Source organism: Nelumbo lutea, chromosome 6, assembly GCF_056320005.1.
Source record: "Nelumbo lutea isolate HS-2025 chromosome 6, American lotus-T2T, whole genome shotgun sequence".
Lineage (NCBI taxonomy): Eukaryota > Viridiplantae > Streptophyta > Magnoliopsida > Proteales > Nelumbonaceae > Nelumbo > Nelumbo lutea.
The window spans coordinates 70,428,769-70,450,320 of record NC_142689.1 but is presented as its reverse complement, the minus strand read 5'-3'; the positions used below and the strand labels follow the sequence as shown (position 1 = coordinate 70,450,320).

The window sequence follows — 21,552 nt, the reverse complement described above, 5'->3', positions numbered from 1 at the left end:
CCAGTTTCTGGGTCAAACGGTCTGATGGTTCAAACCGAATGGATGGTTTATTCTAATAAAAAAATTAAAAAATTTAAAAAAATTTAAAAACTGATAAACGATTCAAACAATTCGTTTGACTGCCCGGATCAATAATTTATTAACCAAATCAACGGTTTTTTGCCAAAATATCAATTCTGGGGTAAAATAAAAGATCAGTTACCAGTTTTTTTAATCTGACCGTCTGATCCGATCCCATTTTGAAAAACATGTTTGCAGAATGTCCTTACTCTCACTTTTCAACATCACCAAAGCTCCTGAAACATCCGAATTAATGTCAATCACCCATTCCAAGAATTCGAATCATTATTTTTTATGGGTTGCTCCCCACCGATTCTTCTTGAACTCTGCATCATAAACTTTAGCCTAATCCCAACACCGCTAGGTAAATCCATCTTTCTGCAACCTTTACTTCAAACCATTAGAAAATTAAAAACCCTTGAATATAGAAGAGCTGAAGCTTATTTTCACTCTAAGGTTATGAGAGATTGTTTTCATGGAAAGCATTGATAATAAAAGATGCATTACTGGTAGTGATAATGATAAAATCAGATGTGCTTCCATTAAAAGAGGTTGAAGAAGAGATGGGAGATTAAAATATGAAATCTTTGACAAAGTATGCAATGAATCTCATAAGCTCAGTTTGAAAGGAGTATAAATGCAAATTTGTAGAGTTAAAATCTTATATTTTTTATTATTTTGCATGTTTTTATACTGTACATATTTGTTTTTATAGTATTCTTTCCAAACTGAGCCATAGGAAAAAAAAAAACTTAATAGGTTGAGAGAATGGGACAAAGCCCCTGTTTTTGTATATAAAATGAATATTCAAAAACTGAATAGAAAGGAGGAAGAAGAAAAACCCTTGGTGATGGTGTTTTGATGTCCAAAAGGAAGGTTTGAGACAATTATAGAATTGAGAAAGCGATAGGAGGAATAGAGGTTTCCATAATGAAGGGATGTTTTTTCGGATAGTTTCCATCCCAATCATGATTCAGAAACATTAAGTTGTTTTGAATAGTTTCCATCTCTATCACGTTTGTGGAATCATGGTAGAACCAAGATTGAATTGGGGTTATAATCGCAAAGAGATCCTATTGAGGTGGCAACAACTCTAGAGGTTTGGAAAGGGAGTAATAAAGACCCTCTAGGGGGATGTTTGGAACTGTGGCAGTTTTTCAGAAAAAAACGATGCCATGTTGAATTTACATAGGTGTTTTAACAAACGGCCATGCATTTCATTATTTGGTTCAGCCGATTATTGAAAAATCAGGACCCCACCGATGCATGAAACACCAGCATTGGTGAGCCATTTCCCCCAATGGTTGACTGATGTGCATCCTATGTGGTGCTTACCTGTCAACACATACATGAAAAACGGTGATGAAAATCACCTTACCAAACAACATACTGTTGCCCATTGCCTACATGGCAGAAATGTTTTTTTTTTTTTTTTATGAAAAACAGGTTTTAGAAGCATGGGGTTTTTTCTTGAAAATTGGTCCCAAAGGCCCACGCTTCCAAACACCATGTAGAATTGCAGAATTGGGGTAAGGGAGCAGGGAGAGATCATTTGGCGTGACTACCTTTGTTTTAATATATGCTAATAGATGGAAGAAAAAATTAAAGGAATTTTTAGATAATAACCCAAAAAAATTGTAATGACTTGCCAGGTAAAATGAATTAAAGTTATATGATGGTACGATACCGCACAAAAGGGTGTTGATCCCTGTGATTCTTCCACAAGTCGAAACCCACTTGTAATTAGCTCAGTGGTATAGCCGTATAGGCAGTTTTTAAAAACAAAGTGTTGCATTCTCATTTTTTTCTTTTTTTTTTCTTTTCTTTTTATGAGTTCAACTATGATAAAAAAAAGACATAATACTGAAAAAATTTACGGCCGATCAATTATATCCCAAAAGAGGTGATTAATCATCAGATGGTATTTATCAAAACTGACGAAGATGCTTTATTGGTCAAAACTCTCCCCATGTCATAGATTTAACGTACAAATATAAGCTTTGGTTATTTGCATGGAAAACACACAGAAACGAGTAGATTTATGCAATGAGAAGAACGTGGGTGATCATCTATTCCGTGTTAGATTAAAAAAAGCTAAAAAAGAAAGTTTATTCCTACCATATGCCATAGCACGTTTTTTTTTTTTTGTCTTGTACTCTTATTTTATCGTCTGTATAATAAAACCCCTTTTACAGTAAAAGCCAAAGATAATGGACGATAGCAAATTTAATGCTCGAGTGTGAATAATATAATGGTAACAGTGTTGCTTGAATTTATATTGAATTTATAATCTAACATGATACCTTTGAACATCAAGCACCAGTGGTCTAGTGGTAGAATGGTACCCTGCCACGGCACAGACCCGGGTTCGATTTCCGGCTGGTGCAATGTTCTTAAACCATTTTGGGTTGTCTGTCTTTCATAATTTCTATTTTGGTAAGATGTCTTTCATAATTCATAGTACAATTCCTTTTACGCCCGGCCCGGTGGTGGTCACTATTTCAGACTTTCAGTTGTGTTGTAGATTACTAGATTTATCCATAATTTCTGGGCATCACGTAGGGGTGCAGGTTGGCGTTAATTTTACACTGCTTTGGATTCGGGCAGGTTGGGCCATTCAAAATTTGACAAGATCCCAACCCTAGCATTGTAAGGTAGACCCCACGCAGAAAGTCATGAAATTGTATTCGGTGAAAAACCCCAGAAACATAAGTAAATAAACATAATGCATATCAAAGGAAAAAAATATAAGTAAATAAACGTGCCTCCCAAGCCAGGTGATGATGCATTGCTGAATTAGTGAATTATGCCTCAGTCACAGGTGATAAATTATAGTCAAACTTGGTAGAATGAAAAAAATAGAGACGAAACTCTAAACACGCTTAGATGTTACTGCTGAAGGAACTTCACTTTCTGACAGAAAGTGCTCCGTAAAGTTGAGATTTGGCTCACAGTGGATCCTTGAGGATTTAAAATAGGTTAGAGAGAGAGAGAGAGAGATTTAACTGGAGCATAATAATGAGAATGCAAATAGTGAATTCCCCAGAATATACGAAACCAAGAAACAAGGTATAGAACTTACAGGCTACTCTTCGGGGGTGGGGGACTTTGGCATTAGAAGCATATTAGTTAATTCATCAAATGGAAGGGAAAAACGAGAATACAAAGCATAAAAAAGGTATATACACACTGAGAAATAATTAATAATACTATAAATACTGAATGAATAAAGAATTAACACATGGAAGACACGAGTCTGGCTAACTGGCTTGTCTGGAAATAAGTCCAAGAACCTTGGACCTCGCTCCAATTTGGCAACTGATATTTTGGACGTCAAGATACCTTGTCTTTAACCTTACACCCCAAGATCTTATTCCTCTTCAGTTTTTAGCTGATGAGCTCAACTACGCCATGCAGAAGACAACTCCAAATCGGCATCTTCTTCCCACCATGTTGAAGCCTGTAATATCAGATTACATGGTAAAACTAGGTGGATTTTCAAGCAACTGTGACATATGTATTTAAAATTTGAAACTTTATACATTGTAAATGCTCCAAAATGAAATACAAGTTCCCGAAGAGTGACCAATTGGTTAACCAATATAAGAAATGACATATCAAGCAAAACCAACACATGCACATTTGCAGAATTTAAAGGAATTTGTACCTGAGCTTCTAAATGTTAAATATACATTACAGCACGGTTCAAAATATCGATATGCTAGATAATGAAAGCATCGATACTCAAGAGTTTTATAAACTTTTCAGTTAATAACCATCTAATCATCACCACCTAAGCCTTGTCCCAACTATATGATGTTGGCTACATGAATCCTGTTTTGCCATTCCGTTCTGTTCAGTTTGTAACCATCTGTCCACAATTATTTAACACCTAATACTATTTAAACTTGACAGAAGTCCCTAATTCCTAGTATTTAGCATATCCCAAGGTTCAAAAACTGATATTTGTCATGCAATATGGTATAATGCATTGCAATATTTTGAACCTCGCAATCTATCAAATATATATATATATATATATATATATTGAACCTTGCAATCTATCAAAAAAAATTGAACCTTGCATAACAGCAAGCTGTTTACATGGTGCACATCCAAGGGGTCAACATCCACCATTTAATAGGTAAAAGATTAAGTAATCTAACCTACCATATTGAACTCAATTAGATGATCTCATATGACAAATTTTCTGAGGAAAAGAAAAAATGTGATGAACAGTCAAAACAAAATTATACATGAGATTATTGCAACCATCCAATTGAGAGAGTTTCTTATGAGTGGGGATCTCCTAGGTCAAACCCATTGAATGCGACTACTTTGTCATGTATGATACATATACAACAATGCTGTTAGTGAACTTGAACCTCAATCCTTGATAGAATTTTTCCCTATACTGATACTTGCTTCAAAATGGGCTGCAAGCAAGATATCAAAGCAAAAGCACAAATACTAAGTAGTAAGACATAAACATCAACAAAAATCAGGATTTATATGAATATTAGAAACCTCAGATGCAAATGTGAAGACGTGAAGACACCATATTTGCTATTGGAAACCAATGAAGAAGGTCAAAAGAATGATTCAGTAACTGTCTCAAATGATAGACATGACATAGATAAGGAAGAATTAAGAGAGAGAGAGAGAGAGAGAGAGAGAGAGACCTTATAGCCCCTTCGGAGAAATTCCAATGAACTTCCCTGTTCTTCTTGTAGACCAAGAACCCTCAGCAGTTCTTCCTTTGTCTAACAGCATAAAGGATGACATATAGTAAATAAAGAACAAATGAAAATTCATTAGCTGGAGGCAGAAATTGGATCAGCTAGGTTAGAATAAAATTTACTTCACCCAATGTGAAACGGGTTTCACTTTCTGCTATGCAAGCATAGGAACCATCTGCTTGTTTAAGCATCACCTGCCAAGGTCCTGCACAAGTACCAGGTGATTTAGGGGTCAAAGCAATTGGATATGCGAATATAGATTGACCACAACAGAAAACAATTACAGGAAAGAGATCTTTTAGACCAAGGCCCCATTCGCTTTTCGGTAAGTTACTTACCCGGGTAAATACAATTACCTGGGTAAGTTTTTCCTGGGAAACACTTACCCAGGTAAGTGCATTTACTCATGTTCTTTTGTTTCTCAGGTAAATAAGGCAATGGCCATTTTAGCCATAGAAATCCATTATTAAAATGGGCATTTTTGTCCCATTCAAGTCTTGACAACTTTCCCTTTATGTGGGAAAGTTATTTACCCACCTAGGAGATGGGTATCACTTACCCAGGTAAGTGATACCCAGGAAAATAAATTTTCCCTGGTCCCCACATAAAGCTGAAAAAAGAACATGGGATTCTTGGTCAGTGGGAACCAAAATCCCATTGACCAACTTTCCCCCTCTCCAAATCAAAAAAAAGAACACCCCCCAAAAGGAAACTGAAACACAACTAAAGTCTTGATTCTCAACCATAAAGGACCTAAAACCCAATATTGCAAATAGCAAAGGAAAGAATTGGAGAGAAGAGACAGCAACTAAAGAAAAAAAAGACTTGTCTCTATCAATAATATGACATTAATAATATGACATGAATATAACAACAGAAGGAAAAAAAAAATCTCATAATGGATCAAATTATACAAGGATTTTTGTCATTGCAAGGTCCAGGCAACATACAATAAGTAGATATAGTTCATACATACATAACATACATATATATATATATATACTTCCATTCACTCCTTAGCTAATGCATTAGAGAGAGAGAGAGAGAGAGAGAGAGAGAGAGTGTGTGTATAAACAGTACATATGACTAGGGAACTGTGGGTTACTTTTATATGGACACAGAAATCACCCAATAGTTTACCTAATGCATTAGCTATGCAAGGAGTGAATGGAAGTATATTTTATTGGGTGATCGTTCCCGGTGAAGGATAACATACTGACAATGTCTGAAATTAGGATTTGGAATTAGAGCCCATATGATTATCATAGTGGATTCAGTTTTCAAGTAAAAATATCCATATCTTACCAGGATATTGGCGGAATAGAGCTCCACTGTAGTTTACAACATACGGTGCAACAGCAACTGTCTTCAGCATTAAGATAAACAAAGGGATTAATCAACATATTGAAAAGGGTGAGTGAGAATAATACACAAAGTACCTTCGAGTACTCTCTTATCCGAATATAGAAAACAGGGACAAACTGAGAAAGAAACCGATAGTGCAAATCCTTGGATGGAAATCCCAAAAGTCCCAAGTCCGCACTGCAAAATTTAAGTAGCTATATTGTATGAACAAAAACAATGTAAATTATATGAAGATACATTTCTTCCTGAAAATTCTAGTAGTGTAATATAATAATACCGCAGTGTATCAAGTTCCAGATTGAAAAGGAGAACAGGGGTGGATTTAGCAAAACTTTCCTGCATATTCCAAGCATAGAATCAATTGACAAGAGATCTATTATGGACATAGGCATGAATTAAACAACTTAGTCAATTAAGAAAGTTGAATAAGAAAGTTTATGTTGACTAGAAAAAGTAACCACATAAAAAATTCTAAGCTCTTAGTTGCAAATAAACCAATTATATTAGGCACATAAGTTTAAACTTATGTAGACTGGCAAGTTGAACAAGAAAGTTTATGTAGGTTGGCAGAAGCAATCACATAAAAAATGCTAAGCTCTTAAGTTGCAAATAAACCAATTCTATTAGGCACATAAGTTTAAACTAATTCTCTAGAGCAATACAAATCAGGTTGGCAGCTGGCACTAAAACTTTTGACAAACTCTCAACAACATGGATCCTGATGTGTCTTTTCTAGAGCAATACAAATAAAAAGAATTTTGCTCCATTACTGTGGGTGATATGGATCTAGGGCAAAGATCTACCTTAAACCCCAAACCTTGACATATATGGACTTTATAAAGGCCTGTACTATCATATGTAAAATATTTTACTTGAGTATCTTTTTAGGGTTTTACTGTTAAAGCATAAAAGATCCAAGGGCTTTGAGGAGACGGTGATAAAAAGAGGAGAAGAATAAAAGAGGTTGCTTCCTTTTTCTGCAACTACATTCTCTTAACATTGCATATTAGATATAACAGGGGCTCCACCCCTAATTATTCTCTTTTTCATAATTTCATTAGCATCTATCTTAAATTTTTTATTAACATAAAACCATGGCCTTCTTTAGTTTCCAATAATATTTTTACAAGCAACCCTTCTATTAAATACAATTATATTATAGTATTGTATTTGAAACAGTGAAAGTAATAGACTTGAAATGCTATTTTCTTTAAGATATGTTTTTCCAAGAGTTGAAATTTATTTTCATATGTCAAAGAGCATTGCTATGGTATTTTAAAAAGAAACTAGTATTTTAACTTGGATTAAATAATTTAGTTTAATAATGTATGTTTTATTATAATCTAGAATGTTAAGAATATAAAAGTATCCAAGAGCACCATGAAAAAGCATATCTTGGCAATTAAGTGAGGCAACCCTCCATGAGCACCTTATAGGCTAGGCATCACTCTACATTTTAACCTACCTTGGTATTACTTGATTACCACAGTTAGGTAGGATATCCTAGAGGTAGTCTCTATTTTATATGATAGTGGGTTGTTCTTGTATCATTTCGTGTAGCAATAGTAGACATGCCTTCGATAGGTTATTTGGTTTTATTTGATTGATAACAGCATGTTTGCGTTTTATTCGATGGTTGCACGAAATTGTTGTGACTATGCGGAACTCATTAAATCCAAATCACCTAGGTATGCACACACTGGGTGATTTGGTTTATCCTTTGACTTATAACATGTCTAGGTTTTTTTAGATGCCACAAGAAAGTGTTATGATTATGTGAACTCATTGCTCCACATGTGAGGCTATTTTCATATTTCTTGATATTCCTAGTAAGGTAGAGTGGATCCTAGAGGTAGTCTCCATTTTATCATATGATAGCAGATGGCTCATGTATCACTTGGGGTAGCAACAAGCATCCACTCATTGGGTAATTTCATCTTGCATTTGATTGATAGAATGTCTATGTTTTATTGGAGGGTTGCAAAAAAGTGTTGTGACCATGTGGAATTATCAAAACCAAATCACCTAAGCAATTACTCACAAGGTAATTTGGTTTTAAATTCGAATATTAGCATGTTCATGAATTATTGGAAGGTCGTAAGAAAGTGTTGTGACCACATGAACTCATCGGAATCAAATCACCCAAGCATGCACTCACTAGGTCATTTGATTTTTCTATTGACTACCTCTATTTTTTGTATTTAGTGGATTTTCTTTTGTATAATTTAGGGTAGAAGAAGGCATGTAATCACTGGGTTATTTAATTTTTCATTTGATTTGTAGCATTTTTGTGTTTTATTGTAAGGTTGCAAAAAAGTGTTTGTGACCATGTAAACTCATCAAAACCAAATCACCCAAGCATGCACTCACTAGGTGATTTGGTTTCACTTATTTAATAATGTTTGTGTTTTATTGGAGGGTTGCATGAAAGTGCCATGATCTTTTGAAGTAATTGCTCAATGTGTTTCGCCACCTTGATATTTCTAAATTGCCATAGTAAGGTAGTAGACCCTAGAGGCAATCTTTGTTTTTTGCATATTTTATGGGTTGTTAGTGTGTTATTTGGGGTAGCAACAGTACGGTGCACCCATTGAATAATTTGGTTTTTCGTTTGATTAATAATATGTTTGTGTTCAAAGGATCACAAGCGTTGTGACCATGTGAACACATCTAAACCAAATCACCCAGGTAAACACTTACTAGGTGATTTGGTTTTTCATTTAGTTGTAATAAGTCATGTTTTATTGGAGGGTTAGAAGAAAGGAAAGTGTTGTGACCATGTGAACTCATCGCTCCACATGTTAAGCTATCTTTGCATTTCCTGATTGTCAAAGGGAGTGGACCCCAGAGGCATTTGTTTCAAGGTGTCAAGGCAAATCTAGGTGATACCATGATGGGGCTTTTTTTGAATAAAACCCATCTTTCACTATCAATTGTTGCCTAGTTGCCTAGGTGATGGGTTTTTTTGAGTAAAAACTATAAATCCTAGGGTAATTCCTTAGGTTCCATAGCAAGCAGTAACCATCTTTCACTATTAATTGTAATCTTCATAAAAAATGTATAAGCATCATTTGAAACATAGAAAAACAACATTTCATGAAAAATAATGGAAAATAGAAAAGAAATTTCAGAAAAAATAGAGGGGATGAGCCTCTATTTTTGTCCTAGGAAAAGGAGAAAAGAAGAACAAAACGATGATGATGATGATGATCAAAATAATCAATATGTGTTGATTGAATAAAATTTTGAGTTCTTCCATGCTTATCAGAATGTTCAGAAAACAGGACTAGGCATAGAACTGGAGAAAGGAAAGGTTCATGGTTCAGAGGCTCAACCATGGTCAAACCGGAGGCCAAACCATGATGAAGTAATATATCATATCAATAGTTAAATACTACATACACTATATTTTACAAATAATAGTCACACTTGAATGTGGTGGACAGATGGCTAGTTCCTTAATTTTTAAAGCAAATTACTAGGGTTCAAGCCTCTTTAACCAAGATTTTCTTTAAAATATGTATGTATTAAAGCAATATATACATTAAAAAGGCATAAATAAGCACAAAGGAATGGCTTAATAGTAACAAAGACATCATATATGAATAAAAGATCGGGGGTTCAAATCTTGACATTAACATTTTGAAAATTCCACTCAATTAGTGACCTGGGCAGTTATATAAAACAAGGACCGGTTCATCAGTTCTCTAGTAAAACCAACCAGTCAGCTGGTTTTGACTGGTTTTTTGGGTATGACCAAACTGGCTAGGGATTGGGTCACGGTTCAACCGGCCCAACTGGCTAGTCCAGTCTGGTTTCCTAAACATTGTTTATCAGCTCATGCTTTGAAGTCTTCGAGAGTTCAAGGCAGTATACACGATTGGACCCTAACAAATGAAAAAAAAGTAATAAAAAGAAATCAGTATTTTAACTTAAACTAAATGATTTAGTTTTTTTGATAAATGATAAAATATTTATTACAAAGAGAATGGTTACATCAAAGAATTACAATAAACATCCAACAGAAGTGTGAGATGCAGCCCCATCCAGAAACAGAATTACAACCAAGCTCAAAATAGTTCAGACTTATGCACCCCCCCCCCCCCCGTTTTGCAAAGTAATCAGCCACCCCATTGGATAGATATTGTCATGTCTTTCACCAGCCATTTGAATGGTTTCATGTATTCCAACCAAATGATTTAGTTTAATAATATCTATTTTATTACTATAATCTCAAATTAAGAATATAAAAGTATCCAAGAGAAGCCTTTAAAAAATATCTTGGCGATTAAGCAAGGCAACAGACCTATGTAACACTCCATGTTATAATCAATAGTATGCTCATTTAGATGAATCAAGGAACATATTTATAAATAATTAACACCTATGACACCTTGGTCGTCAAACCTACTTAGCATATTCACACTATGACACCAATACCAAATTACCAATATGGAAATGGTGGGATGTAAGTATTGAAAGCCATACTTAGCTTAAAAACAAATAAATATAAAAGATAACTAAAGCATGGTACTAGCATGCTTAGAAATGAAGAGTTATGTATTCATGTCTTTGTTCTTTATTTTAAGAAATGAGTCATCATCATCATCATCATCATCAAACCCTTGTCCCAACCATATGGGATCAGCAACATGAATCTTGTTTCACCATTCCATCTTGTTTAATGCTATATCCATTGTTAATAATAGGATTCATAACCCTATTTCCTACTCTGGATTGTTTGCATTTGAACTCATAAGTTGACCCAGACAGTTGAACCACTTACCCACCACCCAAAGGGAAAAGCGGTATCATTTCTTTTAAAACATTGCTTGGCATAGGATGTAAAATCTTAAATAAACTCCATCCATACATAATCTTCACGTTTTTCACTTTACACACACACACACACACACACACACACACACACATATATATATATATATATATATATATATTGGGGTGCCCAATCCTACTAGAACTAGGAAAAATTACAGAATTGCCACTATCATAAGAAAACTCAATAACTCCACTAATTACCAATGACTAAAATTCTAAACCCAACTAAACTATGACTAGAAAAATCAAGCAATTAGACCTGGGTCCCACATACATAAAATGTCCAAAATACCCTGCTGTTTAAGAATACAAAAATACATAAAAATTCAAAAAGTTTCACCTTTGGATTCTTTTCTCTTGCATCAATTGGTTTTGATAGAGTTTTAAGAGGCTTCTAGAGACTCCTTTGACTCCAACTTTTATACTGAATCTTATCCTCAGATTTTTAGTAATGGATGCATTTGAGATGCCTTTTCCCTTTTCCAGTGGTTGTTAGGAGTGTAATACTTTTAGTACTGAATCTATCTCATCACACTATATGTTGTAATTGTATCATGTTTTTTTCTTCAATGAAGTTTTTTCTTATTTTACAATCAAAAAAGAGATGGGGCAGATCTAATGTTGTCCATCCTGCAAATTGGGGCCTTGAGAAACTCAGCAATAATGAGCCCCAATCTGCCAGATGCACATCCACAGCAGCTTCTGTTATGTAGTTCAGGTCTGAATTCCAATTACCCATGCAGCTAAGCTTCAGATTTAACAGCTGGAAAAGGATGAATGTACCTAGTGTTGTCTCTGGAAGGGACTGACCATCTAGAACAGCCACTTGGACTCTGAACAAGGCAAAAAACCCTCTGCGAAAAGTATCCAGGTTACTCTTATTATCTTTTTTTTATTTTGTTTATTTTTTGTTAATAAATTAAACAGATAATCTAGTGCTCAAGTACCCTCACATGCCCTACTTTTAATTTGGCAACCCTTAAATTACTTGACAAGATTTTGTGGCAAGTTTAAACAGAGACAACCTCAAGTGCCTATTTCCCATATCTGCATTTGTATCCTAAATTAGCATAACATTGATAAAGGGATACAAGCAATGGAAGGATTTTGATTTTTACTGGTAGGTATAAAGCTGACATACTGGGATCAGGTTATCACTCCAGGCACAAAACACAGTACTTCAAGGAGCCTATTAGAGTAAAGATCCCATACCACATACTTCTCTATAATAGAAAGCTCACGTGTGCTGCAGTTGATAAATACAAAAAGTGATGGTGGCTCATCAGACTCCCAACGGCCTGCATCAATTAGAAATGACCTCCAATTTTGAGATAAGTGCAAACTTTTGAAGTATGTAATGTAAATTCTTTAAAAAACAACACATGCACATGAGATTTAAAAAGAAAGAGAAAAAGGAAAAAAAATGAAAAGCAAATAGTGCTTCATTATCAACATTATTCTTCATTTTAGCACAAAGGAATTTTTTTTGGCAATGACTCTGATGATAATCATCAAAGACTTTAACCAAATAAGATTAATCATGGGCACAGGGTAAGCAAGGTAGTAGAATGGTATCCACTAACTGGTTGACATTTTTAGTTCAGGAAGCATCCTCTTTCATTTTTTTTTTTTTTTGTCCGAAGAAGATAGAAAAGAAAATACAAGATCCATTTACCCCTATAGGAATAACATTCTTTAAATCCCTCGTTATAAACCACAATCATAATTATGAGGAAGAATGTCTTCTCATCGCCCTGATCTTTTGAGTGGATGAGAACCACCCCCCATGCAGTAGTATTCTTCAGAGTGCACAATAAAAATGAAGCTAGGCTATGCATAAATCAACATTCTATGCCAATAGATGCCTCAGTATACAGCATTAATCAACACAAGTTGCAGTTCAAATATAGATGCCTCACTGGACTCCTTTTTCCTTTTTTTCTTCTCAAAGTTGCAAGATTCCACATTAAAAGCCTCTCATTTTCTGAAAATATGCCATTTTTCCTCTTAAATCTGATTACATCATTACACCTAATGGAAAGAAAAGTTCTCCTAATACACTCTTCCCAACCAAACATCACTCTAGGTTCTCAACTCAATATAACGTAAATAAAAGTAGTTATCTTTTGGTGGCACAATGCCAATGGAACCAATGTTTTAAAACCCAGAATGGTAGCCAACCCATTTTCTTTTTGGGTGACAGTTCACCAGTTCAACCATCCAGGTTGTATTTGTATGTTTCAACATGTGACCTAATTAGACTTTCAAAACCCTAGGAAGTTTCATAATACACAAGACTTATGGGAATAGAAATGAGCAAAAGAGATAAACCGCAGTGATAGTGTCAGTAACACAGTGGATGTGGTGGAAAGAAGAAGAAGAGAGAGAGATACCAATGACCACTTGTTTATTGTTTTTCTTTCTCGATTGGTGGGTTGGCATCACCCCTCATCAATTTCTTGAAATACACAATGGTAGGATTGTTGGAGATGGTGGCAATGGCCTTTAAGTTTAATGATGACTGGTGAGTTGACACATCAACGGTGGAAGTGATGATGGCAACGTTATAGGTTTGCTGACGTACACAAATTGGTGAGAGATGTAGGATTTTAGGTTAAATAATGCAATAGTAAGTTGTCCATCAAAGGTGGAAGTGACTATAGCATATTAATGATTTTATGGTGAAAACCCTTTCCCATTTCTTACATACCATAAGTGAAGCCCTAACATCTACATCCTCCTCTCAATTATGCAAATAGATTTTTTTTATTAGTGATACTTACTTGAAGTTATGATTAAGATGGAAAATGGTAAAAGTAGAAAGGACAAGGTTAGAAATAAAGTCATACAAAGGAACCTAGGAATAGCTCCAATAGGTGATAAAACGAGAGAAAGAATATTGAGATGATTTGGTCACATGCATAGAAGACCTTTTACAGCACCTATTAGAAAAAGTGATCTATTACAAATCAAATGGGCTAGAAGAGCTAGGGGCAGACCAAAAAGGACTTGAGTGGAAGTAATAACAAATGACTTAAGGGTCCATAATTTAATGACGGGCTGCACACTATGAAACTTTGGGATAGAATAATTGAACAAAGATTATGACTTGAAACAAGTGTATCAGAGAACCAATTTGGCTTTATGCCAAGGAGATCAACCATGAAAGCTATACTTCTTTTAAGATGATTGATAGAAAAGTTCTGAGACAAGAAGAAAGATCTTAATATGGTGCTCACTTATCTAGAAAAGGCATATGATAGATTTCCTAAAGAGATAATATGGTGGGTCTCAAAAAAGAAAGGGGTTCAAAATAGGTAATATAAACCCAATTAAGGATATATATGAGGGGGCAACAACCAAAGTTAGAACACTAGTGGGAGAGACTTCAGATTTTATAGTTACTATGGGTCTTCACCAAGGTTCAACACTTAACCCTTATCTATTTGCATTGATCATAGATGAATTGACTAAACATACTCGGGGGAAGTTTATGGTGCATGTCGTTTGCGGATGACATTGTTTTAATTGATGAAACTGATGAAGGATTAAATGCAAAATTAAGCTTATGGACAAATGCCTTGGAAACAAGAGGTTTTAAAATAAGATCAAAACAGAGTATATGACATGTAAATTTAGTAATAATAGGAGTGCAAATCAAGATACCCTTGGGATTGGAGACCAAGAGATAACTCAATGTGTTAAGGGGGTGCAACCTCCTCAATGCACAGGGAGTAGAGGGAGAGGGAGAGAAGAGAGAGAGAGAGAGATTGTCAAAGGTGGAAAATCTATTATTCCTCTTATTACATACAGACTTTATATAGGCTTATTCAATCAAGAGAAAGAATTGACAAATGTATTTAACATGTTAGGTGATTTTGCAACGTTTCTTGCTTTCAACTTCTTAGGTTTCTGCTGATGTGGCTTCCAGCCTTTTTCTTTCTTCTAAAGTATAATTGTTGAATTACTGGTTTGTCACTTGAGTTCCTAACACAATGTGATCATTTCCAGTACCTTGGTTCAATATATATTTGTTTATCAGAAATTAGTTCAATAATTCATAATAAGGGAGAGATTGAGAGGGATGTCACCCAAAGAATTAAAGCAGAATGGGAAAATGAAGGGATGCATGTGGATTTTTATGTGATAGGAAAATACCACCTAAATTAAAAGAAAATTTCTACAAAATAGTTATAAGGCCAGCTATGTTGTATGGAGTGAAGTGTCAGGCAGTCAAGAAACATGTCTAGAATGAAGTTATCTGTGGGAACCTAGGAGTAGCTCCAATAGGAGTTAAAATGAGAGAGAGTAGCCTAAGATGGTTTGGGCACGTGCATAAAAGACCACCAACTACACTAGTTAGAAGAAGTGATTTGTTACACATTGAAGAGGCTAGAAGAGCTCAAGGTAGACAAAAAAGGACATGGGTAGTAGTAAGAAATGATTTAAGCACTAATAATTTAATAGTGGCTATGGCTTTTTAATAGAACAGATTGGCGAAACAAGATTCATGTAGCTGATCCTATATAGTTAGGATAAGGCATGGATGATGAAGATGATGAATTTAATGATGGATGCAGCACTGAACAGAACAGAATGGTGAATGTTTGCTGAAATAGGGCTGTCGAATGAGAAAAGAAGAGGAAGAAGAAGAAGAAGAAAAAATGAGATGGGCGGCAGAATGATGCTCAGCCAGCCCTAATCTATTATATATAAGGACATTACATAATGTTACATAAATAGACAAGAATGCCCCTGATTAGTGATGGGACACCTAGTCGAAATAAACACTAAATAAGATTAGGCCCAGTAACTAAGGCCCAATAAATAATGACTTAAAACCCAACAAAGATAAACATACAAATTAAAACAGTCGAACCAACACTCCCCCTCAAGCTAAGCATGGATGTCAATCATGTTTAGCTTGCCAAGTAAGTCCATGAATTTCACTGTAGCTAGCCCTTTAGTCAGAACATCTGCAATCTACATCTCGGAGGGAGTATAAGGAATGCAGAGTTCTCTTGAGACAATTCTTTCTCTAACAAAGTGATGGTCTATCTCAATATGTTTCGTTCTATCATGTTGCACTGGGTTATTTGCAATGTTGATGGCAGCCTTGTTGTCACAATACAACCTGAGAGGGCACTCAATCTTTATTCCAAGTTCACCAAGCAAGATCTTAAGCCATAAGAGCTCAGCAACACCATGAGCCATAGCTCGGTACTCGGCCTCTACACTAGATCTATCAACCACATTCTGTTTTTTACTCCATGTAACTAAATTTCCTCCAACAAAGGTACAGTACCCAGAAGTAGACTTCCTGTCCCCAACAAAGCCAGCCCAATCTGCATCAGTATATCCTTCAACTTCAATTTTACTGTTTTTTCTGAACATAATCCCTTTCCCCGGGCAAGACTTCAAATATCTGAGGATCCTTTCCACAGCTTTCATGTGAGGTACTTTAGAAGTGTGCATGAACTGACTGACAACATGTACAACATAAGCAATGTCAGGGCGAGTGAGGGACAGGTAAATCAACTTCCCCACCAGCTTTTGGTATCTTTCCTTATCAAGGTAGTCCTCTCCTACTGACACCTGTAGACCATGATTCTGTTCTTTTGGAGTATTAGCTGGCCTATACCCCATCATGCCTGTCTCTTGAAGAAGATCAATGATGTATTTCCGCTGACATATATAAATGCCCTCTTTGGATCTTGCAACTTCAATCCCAAGAAAGTATCTCAGTTGGCCCAGATCTTTGATCTCAAATTCAGCAACCAAAACCTCATTTAGTCTTTTAATCTCTTCCTGATCATCCCCTGTAATTACCATATCATCCACATAGACAATAAGTGTCGTAAATTTGCCATTTCTCTTCCTTATGAATAGGGTATGATCTACCCCACTTTGAGTGTAACCCCCTTTCTTCATGACCCCACATAACTTCTCAAACCAAGCTCGAGGGGACTGCTTAAGGCCATATAGGGCTTTTCTCAGTCTACATACCTTCTTGCCAAAACCATAACCTGGTGGAGGATCCATGAACACCTCTTCATGCAGGTCGCCATTCAAGAAAGCATTCTTCATGTCCAACTGATGTAGCTCCCATGAGAAATTTGCAGCTAATGATAATAGAACTCGAATTATGTTGAGTTTTGCCACCGGAGCAAAGGTTTCTTTGTAGTCAATCCCTTCTTTTTGAGTAAACCCTTTTGCTACCAGTCTACCCTTGTACCTCTCAATGGACCCGTCCTCCCTATGCTTCACAGTGAACACCCACTTGCATCCAACAGTGCCTTTCCCTTCTAATAGATCCACTAATTCCCAAGTCCTTGCTTTCATTAAGGCTTTCATTTCTTTGTCCATAGCCTCTTTCCATTTTGGGTCAGATACTGCCTTAGAATACCTGATAGGAACATGCACAAAAGATAGAGCAGACACAAAAGAACAATAACGAGGAGACAAATTTGAGTAAGACACAAAATCAGCAATGGGGTATCTGATAGTACAAGAACGAGTAGACTTACGAAGGGCAATAGGAAGATCCAAGTCAGAGGAACTGATAGGATTACCTTAAGTTTCTGAGACAGGTTGATCCTAGTCCAATTGGTCGCTGTCATGAGTTAGAGGACCCTTCTTCCTTCTATTATAGGTGATTCTGATATCTCTTTGCAGCCTATTGGAGTCTTCAGTAATATTTGCGACACCACTAGTAGTAGCTCGTACAATGGGAGCCTCACTAGATTCACCCGGGATACTACAACTAGGTGGATCGGGAGGAGAAAATGGAAGGCCTGAGGTCAAGAGAGGTACAAAGAATGGGGAAACAGAAGAATCCTCTTCCATCCTACTAGTCTCCCCCTGAAGAGGATTCTGGGAAGAGTGAAAATAGGATTGAGACTCAAAGAATACCACATCCTTTGTGACATTTTTTCTTGGTGACTGGATCATAACACTTGTATCCCTTCTGAGTAGGGGAGTACCCTAGAAAGATTCCCTTTGTAGCCCTAGGATCCAATTTGGTCTTCTTCGGATCCTTGACATGTATAAAGCATACACAACCAAAGACTCTCAGTGGAAGAGAAAAGTCAGGAAGATGAGGGCAAAGAACAGAAAAATGAGTTTTCATCCCCAATACCTTGGATGGCATTCGATTTATCAGATATGATGCAGTAAGGATTACTTGAGACCAATAGCTTTTTGGAACTTTGTGCTGAAATAGTAAGGCTCGAGCAGTCTCCAATAGGTGCCTATTCTTGTGCTCAGCAACCCCATTCTGTTGGGGGGTACTAGCACAAGATGACTGATGAATCATTCCAGCATCCTCCATAAACAGATTCAAGGATCTTTCAAAGTATTCTGCAACATTATCTGACCTGAATTGTTTGACTTTCGTACTAAATTGTGTTTCAATCATTTTGCAAAATGTCATAGTTACCCACAGCACTTCTTCTCGTGCTTTTAATAAGTAGATCCATGTGCATCGAGAATAGTGATCAATAAAACTGATAAAGTATCGAAAGCCATCAACAGAAATAATAGGAGAGGGGCCCCAAACATCAGAGTGGACTAAGTCAAAAGAAGCTCGAATTTCATTACTTGAAGTTGAATAAACAATTCTACATTGCTTTGATAGTTGACAGACTTCACAAACTAACTCTTTACTTGAAACACTTTTGAATAATTCTGGAAACAACACTTCCAATGATGAAAAAGGTAAATGACCTAGCCTAGCATGCCACAGATGTAACCTAGCTATTGACTCCACATTGGACTGACTACAAGTAGCAGATGTTTGCAAGGCCAAACTGATGTCTGCATCAAGGTAGTAGAGACCTCCACACTCATGACCGCTCCCAATTGTTCTCTTCGTCAATCTGTCCTGAAAGACACAATGAGTAGGAAAAAAGGTTATGCTACAATTCAAACTTTTGGTAAGCTTTGAAACAGATAAGATATTTGAAGAAAGATTGGGAACATGCAAGACAGATTTTAGTGAGAGGTCCTTGCTTAGGTTAACCACTCCTTTCCCAGAGATGGTAGAGAGAGAACCATCAGCAGCCCTCATTTTATCATGGCCAGACATTAAATTATAGGAAGAAAATAGAGAAGACATGTGTCATGTGGTCGGTTGCACCAGAATCAATAATCCAAGAGGCAGGATCAATAGTACTAGTTGCACTAAAGGCAGAGACAATACCTGATCTAACAAGGGAGGAGGATGGAAGAGAATTGGTCCTTAGACAAGTTAAGGCCCGGCTAAGTACCTCTACCTCATCGGCAGTAAAACCCAAGGACCCGGTTCGAGGGGAATTAGTAGTCTGTCCCATGGAAGAGGAAGTAACTGTAGATGAGTGTTTTGAACCATCATCACTTTGACCCGTAGCCAAATTCACACTTGCAGATTGACCCTTCAGATGCTTCTTATCTTTCCTCAATGCAGATGGCTTCAGATGCGGATGGAGAACCCAACAGGTCTCTTTAACATGCCTTTCCCCTCCACAGTGGGTGCACTTCAGATGTCTCTTGTCAAAGTGCCTGTTTCCCCTTTGATTTGTAGAGATTAGGGCCGAATGCTCCACAGACTGTTCAGCTAGTTTTGTTTGAGTATCAACCTGCATCTCTTTTCTTCTCACCTCTTCATTCCTCACAAGGTAGTAAACATGATGTAAGTCTGGCATTTCATCCCTTCCCAGAATTTGGGACCTTATGCTCTCATATATAGGATCTAGGCCAGCCAGAAACTTAAATGCTCTACCCTCTTCAATTTGTTTGTCATGCTTTTCTTTGTCTCCGGCACTCTCCCAATCAATAATAAGGTGGTGATCTAACTCTTCCCATAGTCCTTCTAGTGTAGCAAAATATGTTGCAACACTCATATCTCCTTGCCTCAAGGCAGCAATGTCTTGATTCAGTCTATAAACTCTGGCATTATTCTTTTTTTGCCCATAGGTTTTAGAAATTTTTCCCATATCTTGGCAGCCGTGGAGAAATGTTGAACAGTCCTAGCTACTCTTGGAGTCATTAAGGCAAGTAGCCAGGACATAACTGTAGCATTCTCTTTGCGCCAAGCTGCATATTCAGCACTCCCCACTTCTGGTTCCTTCTTCTACCCATCCAAGTAACCAGTGAGTTCACGGGATGTGATGAAAAGCATGGCTGAGACAGACCATTCTCTGAAGTTGTACTCATCCAACAACACACTTGTGATCTGTAGGCTGTGCAGATTTGGATTCTCCTAATTAGGAGACCTCCCACAAGCCCTAACATCTATAGAAGACACTTCCCCGGATATGGAAGACATCTTCACTTACTTGTAAATGTCAAAACTGTAAACGCACTATATAAAGAACTGTTTCACACTTACAGAACTTGCTGCATTGTAAACTCAGTCCTGAGAACCCGACACAGAGCTGAAACACCGAGTACTACACTGCACACTGTGCCCTATACTGCTGTCACCGATTATACTTTGTTGTGCTACCTTCTGTTGTGTTCTAAATACTGCTGCCGCAGCCTGCAACTTGCTGTGTTGGCTTCTACTGTGTGCTAAGCACTACTATCGCAGGTTATAACCTCACCCATGAACAGTTCTAGGACTGCTGAGATTAGTCCTTCCGCCTAGATCTGTTCTACACAGATCTATCTTAGCCGAATGGATACAATCTGCTGTACTGCGTCTATTAGGGCATCAGCCTCTGGGTCTAACTCCCCTTGGGCCCTACAACCAAGGGAAACCCTAGATGTAGGTCTAGCTGTGTTCTACGACCAACCCTAGGGTTTCTTTGCAGCAACCAAAAAGAAAGATGGGAGAGTTACCTGTGAGTAGAAGAAGAGGCGGCTGCTGTAACCAGTCAAAAGATCAGTGCTCTGATGCCATGTTTGCTGAAATAGGGTTGTCGAATGAGAAAAGAAGAGGAAGAAGAAGAAGAAGAAGAAATGAGATGGGCGGCAGAATGATGCTCAGCCAGCCCTAATCTATTATATATAAGGACATTACATAATGTTACATAAATAGACAAGAATGCCCCTGATTAGTGATGGGACACCTAGTCAAAATAAACACTAAATAAGATTAGGCCCAGTAACTAAGGCCCAATAACTAATGACTCAAGACCCAACAAAGATAAACATACAAATTAAAACAGCCGAACCAACAGTGAAAACAGGATTCAAGTAGTCAACCCCATACAATTGGGAGTTGGGACAAGACTTGAATGAGGATGATTAGACATGTTCATAAGCCAGGCTTTGGGCTCAGTTTTACACTGTTTCAGGCTGAGGTTTCAGGTTGGGCCCATTCAAATTTTGCCAAAAGCTATTCCCAAGCCTAGTCCATGAACAAGTTTAATGATGATGATGATTTATATTCATTTGAAGCCTAATGCCTCTTTCATTTCACTTACCTTCTTACCCAAAATATCTCAACCATCTTAACCATCATCGATTGAATGGTTTGAACAAATCAATGGTTCAACCATCTAGGTCACCAGTTCATTGAACAAGTCACCAAATTTTTGTAAATTAATAGGTTTAAGGTTAAACCAAA

At 36.8% G+C, this 21,552-nt stretch overlaps 1 protein-coding gene across 1 annotated transcript in view; it reads right to left on the bottom strand.

Moving 5' to 3' along the window:
• Positions 1 to 3,079: 3,079 nt before the first annotated feature.
• LPA3 (Low PSII Accumulation 3) overlaps positions 3,080 to 21,552 on the bottom strand; it is a 33,965-nt gene continuing 15,492 nt past the window's right edge. Inside the window, exons 6-12 of the mRNA XM_088949378.1 lie at positions 12,216 to 12,301; positions 6,442 to 6,500; positions 6,239 to 6,341; positions 6,105 to 6,165; positions 4,922 to 5,004; positions 4,743 to 4,823; positions 3,080 to 3,520 (exon numbers count right to left, since the gene is read on the bottom strand). Coding sequence (XP_088805504.1) covers positions 3,461 to 3,520; positions 4,743 to 4,823; positions 4,922 to 5,004; positions 6,105 to 6,165; positions 6,239 to 6,341; positions 6,442 to 6,500; positions 12,216 to 12,301 — 533 coding nt within the window. The 3' untranslated portion in view covers positions 3,080 to 3,460. The remainder of the gene's footprint in view (positions 3,521 to 4,742; positions 4,824 to 4,921; positions 5,005 to 6,104; positions 6,166 to 6,238; positions 6,342 to 6,441; positions 6,501 to 12,215; positions 12,302 to 21,552) is intronic.